Below are 12,071 nucleotides of genomic sequence, written 5' to 3'. Positions count from 1 at the left end.
CTCCCAGACATTCATTTTCTCATTAATCCCTGTTTAATATGGATGACCTTTTGCTGAAGTTAAACATTCAAATTAAAAGGATCTTCTGCTCCCCAACCTGAGTGACCCTTGAGGCAACATCCCCTGCAGCAGTATGACGGCAGCTCCGGCAGCTTTCACTCTGACTGTACATCTGACTTACCCCCGTGTCACAACGGGACAATTATGACATCTTCTTACTTCTCTGTAGTTATTTTCCTGCTGTTTTTGTTATCATAACCATCCAGGATTTCTTGTGTCAAGAAATGATTTTTATTGTAAAGATTTGATCCTTGTATCGTAGATTAACCCCCGGTGTCATTCACAGTCACGTTAGTGACCTTTGCAGTTGTGAGCTCTCTGCCAGTCAATTACAAGTGAAGACTTTGACTCACAGAAAGTGGACCTAAGGTTGGGTCATGTTACGTGGCCAGCTTGGCTGCAGGTAGAAAACTGTGTTCAGAGGCAGACGTGATGGCAGCAGGCCTCTTACTCACTGTTCACTGGAGCGGACGCTGGACCCCACCAGCATATGGTCCATCTGTATCTTCACACCTTACTGTCTGGCCCCTCTTCGCTCTGGTAAATCTCAACATTGAACAACCCCCCCCCCCCCCCCCCCCCCCCACCCCTCCAGGCCACGTCTGACCCTTCGGCTTTTGCTCATATGAGATGATGCCGGATGCCTCATAGGACAACAGTTATAGGTGTTAAACAGCTGTCTGTGGTGGCAGGTGATGATGGATGTTGGGTTAGACGTGTGTTGCCAAGTGGAGTTGTGGACATTTAATTGCCTCTCGGTGGTAGAGGAGTAAATAAGGAGGACTGCATTTCTGTTGGCTCCTTTTGACACAAATAAATATCATGATCTGTCACTCATCACACTCTCATTATAGTCTGGCTGTTGTGCCGCAAAGTTAACGCAAAGATCTAAAGTTTAAATCACTCCCACAGTGCACAAAAGTGATTTATTTGTTTGCTACAGCTTGGTTGCATCCTACTACCAAAACCACTTTGAAAGACTCTACTTAGAACACAGTTGAGTAATCGGCCAGTCAAATGTGTCGTATACTTTCTTTTCTCAGAAGCCACACTTCCTGTCCAGAACTTACATCTGCTGCTTTTTTTGCGGCGAGGCACGGCCTCACTCTGCAGACTTGTTTTCCTTCCTTGCTGAGTTGAGAGTTGCCTATCTGCTTTAAAGAAACAAAATGCTGGCCTTTTTGTTCTGGGTGATTGCTCGTGTTTCACTTCCTGTTTGCATGCCACACATTAAGACATACTGGCAGAGAAGAAACGTGCGTTCTGTTGCAGTTTGGGTTTTTTTGAACGTGTGATTTTCTTGCGCATAAATAGTTGCAGCTTGCAATATAGAGGTAAAAAAAATGCAGCTGTAATTGTTCCTGTTATATTTCACATTTCCTGTGGACTTGACGGTGCTTATCTAAACTGCACGTGCTTCGACTGGAGGTCTCACACTGAAGTAAATTTACCAAAACCGTGAAAACAGCCCTGTTCCACAGTTTGTAAATGAGGGTGTGGGGTTGTGAATATGTTAATGAGAAGCCAATATACTTGTTTCTGAGAACTCGGGGAACCTGTATGAGAACTGTATGCTAGGGTTTAAATTTGATCTGTCAACCTGTTAAAGGTCTCGCCTTTTTCTCTCAGAGGAAACATAACCGACTTCTTGCAACCAGCTCCAGGGCCATAAAGGACACATAATAGATCAACCTCAGATCTGTAGAATATTTTGCGGTTTATCAAGTGTGTGTCATTCTCTGCTCATAAAGAAGAGTTTAAACCCACAACCTTTACTCAGGAGCAAAAATCTGCCTAAAGTTATTTATAATGGTAATTATCAAATTCGACAAATTGAATTAGTAAAGTGAACATATTTATTGTGATATAATCTAAATATAATTTCTAGCCATATCATCCATTCCTCTGTATAACCTATTAAAGATTATGTTTTATTATTCATAATAACATATTATTTTGTTATATTCTTTCCTCTGACAAATGTCAGGTTAGTTCTGAGACTTTATATAATAACTTTATTTGTATAGCACTTATCTAAACAAGGTTACAAAAGCCTTCACAAAATCCCCCCAAATTTTGTGAGTGTTTCATTTTGAAGCTTTAATATCTTTTGATATTACCTTTCTAGGGTATGTTGAATTTTCCTGTCTTCGCAATACTGAAACATCGGTGGCATAATTCTGCATTAGTGTTGTCTTTGGCAGCTTCGTGTGGTCTATTAAGGAGCTTGATGGTTTTGTTACCAGTGTCCCATGGGATGAGGATGAGCAGTTTCCCATCATCCCTGTGGCAAGAGACCATCATGTGCAACATCTCTGCTGTGCTCTGTGCAGCAGCTGAGGCCCCTCCGTGCAAACAATCTGACTCATTATTATGAGTCGGAGGGTATCAAAAAATGAATTTGTGTCCCTTCTGACCAACTATTATTAACACGCTGGTTGATGTCATCACTATTTTTAGGTACTGGAGAGAAACAAGGCATCTTGTGCACACAAACTAATGTGAGCTGCTCAGAGCATCCTGTTCAGGAAACGCTGCAGTGTATATATTTGTGTCTTTATGTAAAGGACTACAATTCGATTTTACAGAATGATAAACTTGTCTTTCTTAGCCAGCAGAAGCCAGAGTATTTTATATCCTTTAATTACGTAAATATTATTCATCCATGTCTGATCCTGCACTGAACATGATTTATACACCCTCGGCTTGCTGATGACGATGTGCTGATGTCAGAAAAGGAGCAGCAAGGTCATGGACATGTCCTACAACTATATTTGGAGAGTGGTTTTTGTGTTTGTCTGCGTGTCGGGCTACTCCTCTAAAACCCATCCCCCATCCCCCTCCAAGCAAGGTTCAGGGGTTTTGACGACGGCAAGTTGTAATGCCAAACGCAAGAGATTAGAGGGCAGTTGTGAAACTTCAGTGAAGCCATGTAGACATCATAAAGTATTGTGTGTCCACAGAACTTAGAGCCACTTCCATATTATGGACTACTTCTGATGGTTTTAAGGTCGTCTCCTCCTCTTCTGATGAAGAAGAGCAGCTCTGGATGTCTTCCTCATTTGCTGCAGATCCTCAGTGATGGAGAACCAGCAACATCTTCACCTGTATCTGAGCATGAAGATCATGTTTCCTGTCCTGACCCACAGACCCAGACAGGCAGATGGTAGACTGGTCCCCCACCAGTGAGGATGCATTGATGCTACGCCCCCCTAAAACCATCAGAAGCAGCCCAGAGTACCAAAGTGGCTCTATGCTCTGTGGACGCACTTAAGATATGATAAAAAGAGGGAATAAAAGGTGAACAACACTTGATTGGTTATCATTTAGATGATAATAAGATGATAATATACTTTAATTTATTCTTTTGAGCACAAACTATGCAACATTCATTAAGACTGACTTTCTTCATCGTTGCTCAGTCGTCTTTGCAGCTGACAACAGCCTTTATAATTCAGACACTGAAACATATTTACAAGCAAATATTAACTTCTATTTCCATGAAAACTTAAGTTACATGCAGCATTTATAATGGTAGTTTGAATGATGTTAATCACAGTTGAAAGGCAACAACGACATTACATAACCTTAGTTAACGGCTCCTATGAAAAGCAGGTTTGCTAAGCAGCAAAGGTTTGAACGGAATCTCATTAACATTCATCGATCTAACTTAATCTCAACATCAGATAACTGATGAACTTGGTTTAGGTTGAGTTTTGCATCAGCATTTACCTCTCGTGAAAGTAAACAAGGAGCATCAGCCGCAACCTGCTGCCGCTCAGCATGTTGATTAATAAGTAATGAGCTCAACAACTGTGTCCAGTGGTCAGAGTAGAGTTACAGTGCTTGTCATGACTACTGTGTTTGTTTTTCATGATTGACTTTCTTTTTCCGATAACAACTGGTCTAGCCTCATGATGGCTCTTTGAATATTCCTCTCTTATCCTACTGTCAGTGCATGTTTGCCCGCACTGCTCCGAGGTATTGCCCGCTCCATGCAAATGATGCATGACTTGTAATTAGGGTCATCTAAGGGTGCAATCACATCTGCTTCTTCCTCTGTTATCCAAACAAGTGGCAAATAATGGCTTTGTGCTATTTTTCATCTCGGTATTTGTTTCGCATATTATGTTTGCATCTGCCAAATTATGAAGCTAACAGAAGTCATGTAAAATTACTGGAAGCTCTGATTATTGGTAGCCTGCCTTTCGTCCAAATTATGGACTTACGCTGTGGAGGGAGTAAAAACAGACCAGATTGGAGTCTGAGTAACTGTAGCGGTGCGAATGACGAGTTTTTCTCGGCAGGATGTTGCCTTGATTGGTGGTCATTAGTACAAAGAGATGCTGAATATGAAAAATCACTCCAAACTGCAGTTTGTCCAATTATAATGCTTGGCTTTCTAAGCACAGTGAGCTGACGTCCATCAGATGTCAACATCCTGCCAATTACACTCATCACACCTCCTTTTTTGGACATTTCCTCTTGTTGACTCTGACCAGGCTCTCAAACTGCAACAGTCCAGACTGTAAAAATCATGTGCATGCCCAGTGCATGCCCAGTGTATGCCTTGTTATGTCTCTGGCTCGGCTGAAGCCAGTGTCTCTGTCATGATGGTGGACAGGGAGAGCTTCCAGTTTTCTCTCCAAATAAACCTGTGTGCTTTGTGATGGAACAATGAAGACAGCCAATACAACCCTGGGTGAGAATGAGGCGAGACCTGGACTGAAAGGACCTCTTTGTTGCTCCTTCCCACCATCCTCCATGCTGATCCCCCTGTCACCACATCTGTGTGGCACATTTAGTTTCAGCAGTGAATCCTGTCTACGATGTCAATAAGGATATTTTAGTCTTTTACTTTACCCTATATTCCACTATTGTCCCCTTCACCCCCATTTCTCTCCCCTGCTGCTTTCCTTCATCTGAAAACAACCGAGGAAAAAGCCTCGTTTCCTGCCACTTTTCGTCCCTTCTGCCAGGGAGCGGTCTCTCACATGAGTGACTCCTCCAGTGTCGACACGGCACAAGTTGCCATATGGGAGATTTAATTAGTGTTCGCCTCAAGCACAATCAGCTCACTCCCAAAACCAGTCAAGAACACGACAACTACTGCTTCTCTTTAATACGGACCTTAATTAGGGAGGTTGTCGCTCACTGTTAAAGACCTGTGCTTTCTGTTTTGGAACCAACCTACGCAAAAAGCTAGTAAAGAAGGCAAAAAACATCTAGCGAAGGGGAGCAGTCCTCCTGTTCTCTGCTCTCTGAGGAAATGATATGATTGCTGCCTGACTGCCTGGTGGCTGTTCTATCTTTAGAGCAAATGTGTGATTAAGAGTGTCAGTCTGTCATTATGGGCAAGTGACTTGTGCTGTAAGTAATACATGTATTAGGATAATGGGCTTTATAGAGCATGCAAGGAACCTTTTTTTCCTTTTTTTTTTTACAAAGGGGAGATTCACTCACATTACAAATAAATTCATTTTTTATTCTAACCATTCATTCTTGTGGTGTGTACAGTAGCCATGCAGATTGTTTTGGTTCCTCTGGTTAATCCACAGAATGCAATGACAGTATTTATCCAGACAGTTTGGCAGAAAGTAATTCCACTGAGACTTGTTTTTATGATTTTGAACTTTGATCGACCAGAAAGCGTAGTGTTTAAAAAAATGAAACAGTGGTTTGAATGAAGTGCGTGGTCACATTTATATGCTTTCATCAGATATTTTTTTTTAATTCAATTGGAAAACTTTTAAAGCTGTGTGTTTAAATGTTTTATGTGGTAATTTTTTTATGTTAACACTCATGCAGTGATCAATTTGGCACAATTTGTTTAAAAGGGGTTCAACGCCTGTTATTGTTCCTATTGTTCCTGTGTTAGTGCAGATGTTGACATTGTTTCTATGAAGACACATTGCTGTAAACACTTTTCAAATGTGGCTTTTCAATGCCTCACTTAATCTCCATTGTACTTGGACGGAAACTCTCAGTACTACTGACAATTTAACATGTGCATGAAGTAGTTTTGAAGTTGCCTGTTGAAAATCAACCTGGAGGTTTTTAAATAACAGCAGTAGCCTCCAGAAAAAACTTAGATTTTTGGAATCGTTCTAAATAAAGAAATTAAATTCAATTGAACCCAATGCTTTTTTCCTTCGTAACACCTTTTCATCCACGTGGCAAGCTATCGTTTCTCAGACTTCAGGCACTGAAACGCAGGCAGATACAGCAGGATTCTTCCAGATGAAGGAGTCTTCAGGAGTTTTATTTGGTGGTTTGGGGGATACAAATCTCCTCTACGGTATCCGTTTTCTTTTTTGGAGACATTGTTTGAGTGTGGAGATGAGGCAGACAGCCAGACTGAGGCAGGATAAGCCTGTCAGACAGCTGATCGACAGAGAAATGGGGAAGACAGAATAAAAGAAACTGTTTGCAGATTCACTTCCCCCTCTCTTTGCCATTTATCCTGTTTTTCTAAGTCAGGATTCTGATTGGCAGGCATGTATGCACTCGCACACACAAAACTGCACGCGTAAAGCTTAAACTGACATGAGCCTATTACGGTTTTCTTTGCTGAAGTGGTTTGTGGAGACGCTGCAACAATGAATCAGTTATTTTGGCTGATGTCTTGCAGCTGAATGCTCAGGTGCATTCGCTTCCATTACACAAACTCCACACTGTGAGCTTCATGTGATACACAACAAATGAAAAAAAAACACATGTCATATAATGGAGAATTCTGTGGCGCCTATAGAGGACAGTAAAGCAACTGTGACATGTCCATTGTGCACCATGAAAGGCAATTTTTGTGTGAGCGTACATGTGACTCTCTGTTGTTAAGAGGTCTGTGTGTTTATCCTCATGCATAATGATGCGACACTGGCTCAACATGAAGCTGTTTCCTCAAAACAAAAAGCACATACACACACTACCTTTTAAAATAATCTGCAGAGGGAACCTGGACTTCCACTTTCAGACCACTTTTGTGTGCACATGAGATGGTTTCAAAAACCTGTCTTGGTTTCTTGTTGAGCCAGGCTTGGAAGTTCAATATCTCCATATGATGCTTACTGAATTGTACTGTAAATGTTTCAGGCCCACAATAAATAAGCACAGTGCTTCTTCTTTTTTAACCTGCTTTGTGTCTGTTTCCTCCACAGGCATTTCTGCAAAGAATCAGACAAACTGCAGATGACCAACAGTGTCTGTCACCTGAACATGTCAAGGTACGGTCTTTAAATACTTTTGTTCGTATAAGTCAATACAAAACTAGAATGTCAGTCAGTAGAGCACATCTCTCCGCCAAGCCCCAGCTTTCCCCTTAAATGGGAATTCTGGTATTTTTCAACCTGGGCCCTTTGTTTACAAGTGTAGGTGTTTAAATGAATGGTACTTACAAAACAGGAACCAGGCAGTCAGACATATCCAGTCGATCGCCTCAGCCGATGCTCGAGACAATGCACAGCAACGTGCTATTGCTCCTTTTTTAGATTTTTGATATAACAAATGCACTTTGAAACTCTGTTTCCACCGCCATCTTCCTACAACAACCCAGGTCCCAGGAGACTTGAGAGTGAGACTTCTCATTGAGTGTGACATGTGTGATGTTGCCGGACATGTGGCAAAGTCCCTGAATAACAATTTCAACTTTTTATTCGTAAAATAAACTAGTGGATATTTTGTGGACTGTCGCAGTTGCCCCATAAAACTAATTGTAGTCAATGCCGCTGGGTTGCGGCTAATAGACTGATTCCAAAAGTACCCTTGATTTACACACCTACACTTAGAGCCCTGGTTGAAAATATGTTTCATTCCATTGAGTTTTTCATGAGAAATTTACAAAAATGTCAAAAAACTACTTATTTTGCAAGATTAAAGAAAGTGAACAAATTTCCTGGATCTTTCCCCTTGATCTAATCCATTTAAAACGTTAATGGTTTCTTCCTTGACCTATTTCCCATCCTTCCACCAAGTTTATAATAAAATCAGTTCAGTTTTAACGTAATCCTCCCAACAGACAGATAAACAGACAAATGGCAATGAAAACATAACCTTCTTGGCGGCGGGAATGATCTATCTTGAGATGCTCAGATAAAATTTGTATTCTCCTATTTACCACATTTTCCCAAATCTCTGTCCATCTGTTGGTCACTTCCTTGCTGTTTTTCCTTCTCTTCCTTCCACCCTGCCTCTTTATCTCTTCCTTCCTCTGTATCCCCTCCCTTTACATCATCCCTCTGTTTATAGATTCTGTTTTCAAATATTGAGGACATCCTGGAGTTGCACAAAGAAGTGCTGTCTGCTGTGGAGGCCAGTCTGAAGCCTGAACCCCAGCCCCAGCATGCACTGGGATACGTTTTCCTCCAGTTTGTAAGTGCATGACACACACACACACACAGAGAAAATAGACAGACAGTCACATGCAAAAACAGGCACATGGACATGCATGTGGGGGGCGTATGCATGCGAGAGTTCCTCTTCCATGCAAAAACCTACACACACAAACTCTTTTCATGGGTCACCCGTAACCACAGAAGCAGGGAAAGCGTGCAAAGACTGCTGCGAAAACACCCCTTAATTCCCTCTTTCTCTCACACACAAACACACACACAGACAGACAGACACACACACACACACACACACACACACACACACACACACACACACACACACACACACACCAACACACACACACACACACACACACACACACACACACACACACACACACACACACACACACACAATCCTCTTCCTAACAGGCCTGCATCCGGTCAGGAAAAAGACTCTCTTCCCTCCGTCCCTTGTCATCACTCTGTGAAAGTCACTGTCTCTGCCATCTCCTTCTTTTGCCCCCTCCATCCCTCCGTCCCTCCATCCCTCTATCCAAATCATCCTCTCCGCTCTGTGACCCCCTCCTCCCCTCACCTCCCTCCCACCATCCCCTCCGCTCCCCTCTGTTTGAACTTGTTTGGCCCCAGGGAACAAACAAAGAAGGGTCTGTGTCCGGGAAGGAAGAGATGGTGTGTCAGTCAGGGAGGGGACAATGCTTCTGTGGGTAGCTCTCTCGCTCTCGCTCTCTCGCTCTCTCTCTCTCTCGCTCTCATAAACTATCTTCAATACACATTATATGTCTCAATACAGCTCGGCAAGGTATCAGTGTGCAGGACAGTGTTGCAGGAGCCCAACGTAAGCAGATTGAAGTTTTTCATTTCTCAGAGGAAGAAAAACATGTCCTGATTGAATCATCAAAAATCCCCAAATTTCTGCTCAGTGCTTATTTTTTACACCTGGACAAATACTAGCGACACAACTCTTGGAATCTTGACCACTGAACACTATTTGTGCCTCTGAGAAATGTTTATAAAGCGAAATAAAAAATCAACCTACACGCCCTTTTATGAACCACACCACCTCTTTGAAGTGAAAGTACAGGATCAAAAATAATCTACCCACTACTGGCCTGTGGTATATGAATGACATTTAATCACATCTGTTGAATTGCTGTTGAATTGGCTCATCCAATCGTACCTTCACACATGTGCGAGACGTCACGGTCATTGAGTTTGTCAGGCCAAAGTGTCAGGGTGGAGAATTGATTAAAGGAGCCTGACATGGTTGTTTTTTTTTTCCACGCCGCTCTGTGGGCAGACAGAACGGCTGTTTGGGAAGCTCTAGGTGAAATGAATTGTTTAAAGAGAGCAGCCTTATTCTCTTCATCATCTCCGTTTTCTTCAAGTCTTTGCAACCGGGACGTAACCTTTGGATATGAATTCAGGATGAGTCATAGTGATGAAGCAAAACTCAATAAATTCCTCTGTAGCAGTGATGTCACACATAAAAGTAATGGTTTAACAGAAAACAGAGGCTATATATACCCTAGTATTTATTATCTAGTAATACATACGTATAGTGAATGGCTTAGGGTTGCATCACTTTTCATTATAGATTAATCCATCAATTGAAAAATAATATCCATCACGATTTCTCAGAGCCCAAGGTGATATCCTCAAGTAGACTGAGACCATTCACTAACCAATAATCAGTTCATAAGAACACAACGAACAAAAGCAGAAAATGTTCACATCAACAATCAGGTTGATTTTTACATTTATTCTCGTTAGATGTCAACAAATGAATCCCCTTAAAAGACTAAAACAGTTAATATATCCTTCTAAAACCTATAAACTGCATAACCAAAGCCTAAGGCTCAGCAACAAGTGATAATGCCTATTTCACAAAATGTAGAACCAGTCCTTTGAATGATTAATATCAATCAAAACTGTTGGTGAAGAATTTTCAAAGTCTAATTCTCAAGAAAAACACATTTCACTTCCATCTTTTTCTGTGTATGTGGGTTTGTGTGTTTTGAATGTGCGTTCTACTATGGCACGCACGCACGCACGCACGCACACACACACACCACCTTTGTTACTACATATCCATTACACTTCCCTCTCCTATATACCCATGACCTTTGTCTCCTTCCAACACTGACACCTCTCTACCAATCAGCCGACCCTGTCTGGCACCCTCCAGCCACAGCCCTTGACCTGTGGCAGGGGTCAATACCATGACTGGGATTTGATTAACCTTCGGCATTATTCCACAAGACTGTCTGCCACTCACAGTTAGGGAAGACAAATGGGATGATTCATTTTTATTCAAAGTCAGATGTTGCCAAGATGGCTCGGGAGGCTGCAAATGTAGAAAAAGTGCAGCAGTGTTTGATTATAAATGAACATGACCAGAATTGTTTTCATTGAAATTCTTTACAGATATCCATATTAGTATTAATGAATACAGGGATATTTGCAGTTATTCAAGCCATGAGTTGAGGCAATGATTTAGAAGGAGTGTGTTTCCTCAGACCAAACACACACGGATGTGTTTAAGATTATTCCAACTCTGCAAAAGGTGAAAAGGTGACTCTTGTTTGAGGAGAAATCAGAGACGTCAATATTTGCTCTATTTCTGACAACTGTGTATGTGAAGCACTGCACGAGAAGCAACAGTCACGTCGTTATGCACTTTCTGAACTACACCCATTATGCTTTGACTCTCTCTGTGTTTGATACTACCCTCTCATCTAGCCTCCGGAATAACATTCCAATGACGAGGAATTCAACTAAAGACTTGTGTTTATCAAAGGGACAACCCAAGTCTTTGAGTTATTCTGGGTACAACTGACGTCTTTCAGTCTTTTCGGGATAGTCCCAGTTTCTAAAATATACTGCGTGGAAATTCAAGGTTCACATTCTGGTCTTATTTATAAGCTACTTAAAGACGGCCTGAATTAACAGTGGACCAGTTGTCACTGAGGAATGGCAACACCTAGGAGAGGATTTTGGTGGTAAAGACACGGCAGCTGAAAAAAGAATAACGTGAGCAAAAGGGTTCGATCGCAGATGAAAGATGAAAAGGTTATTTCACATTCAGCAAATACCAAATACAAGTGTAAACTGATGCTGAGTGGCTATGTTAACATGTCCTTAAAAACCATCATGCTTAATAGTGTTTCCACACACAAAAAAAAAATGGCGATAGCGGGGGTTCATGAACGTAACTCTCACACACAACAGATTCTGAGTGACAAGTTCTTGTGAGAGAGAGAGAACTGTATAGCACTGCACTTGCAGCTACTTGTACAACGGCAGCTGAAATTATGATGTCTCACTGTCTGCGAGGACAGTAACTACTTTATGGATGATAGTGCATGTGAGCAAGAGGCAATTAGTGCTGCACACTGCTATACAATACAATGTAAAGGAGCAAAACACCCATTTAGAGATCTCTTATGTTATTATGAAAAGTTAAAAAAAATCCTAAATTTTGAAACTGATGTGGGACAAATTAGAAGTCTAGATAATTAATGGGAAACACTACTTAATACTGTTATACATCAGGTTGATTCGAGTACATGTGTGACTCTTCTATCCTCTCTACACAACCGCTCCCAACTGTTTTAGTTCAGGTACAAGAAAAATCAACACGTTGTTTGAGATACTCTGGTT

General features: G+C 41.5%; 1 protein-coding gene across 2 annotated transcripts in view; it reads left to right on the top strand.

Annotated features, from left to right (window-relative positions):
- The window catches only part of prex1 (phosphatidylinositol-3,4,5-trisphosphate-dependent Rac exchange factor 1), an 85,627-nt gene that overhangs the window by 11,723 nt on the left and 61,833 nt on the right, over window positions 1-12,071 (top strand). For both annotated transcript variants that reach the window (XM_034591677.1, XM_034591678.1), the window contains exons 2-3: window positions 7,218-7,283; window positions 8,305-8,427. In XM_034591677.1, the coding sequence (XP_034447568.1) occupies window positions 7,218-7,283; window positions 8,305-8,427 (189 nt within the window). The remainder of the gene's footprint in view (window positions 1-7,217; window positions 7,284-8,304; window positions 8,428-12,071) is intronic.

Source organism: Hippoglossus hippoglossus, chromosome 7 (genome assembly GCF_009819705.1).
Source record: "Hippoglossus hippoglossus isolate fHipHip1 chromosome 7, fHipHip1.pri, whole genome shotgun sequence".
In the NCBI taxonomy this organism is placed as follows: Eukaryota; Metazoa; Chordata; class Actinopteri; order Pleuronectiformes; family Pleuronectidae; genus Hippoglossus; species Hippoglossus hippoglossus.
Note: the sequence above shows the minus strand (reverse complement) of the source record. Positions and strands in the feature narration are given on the sequence as shown.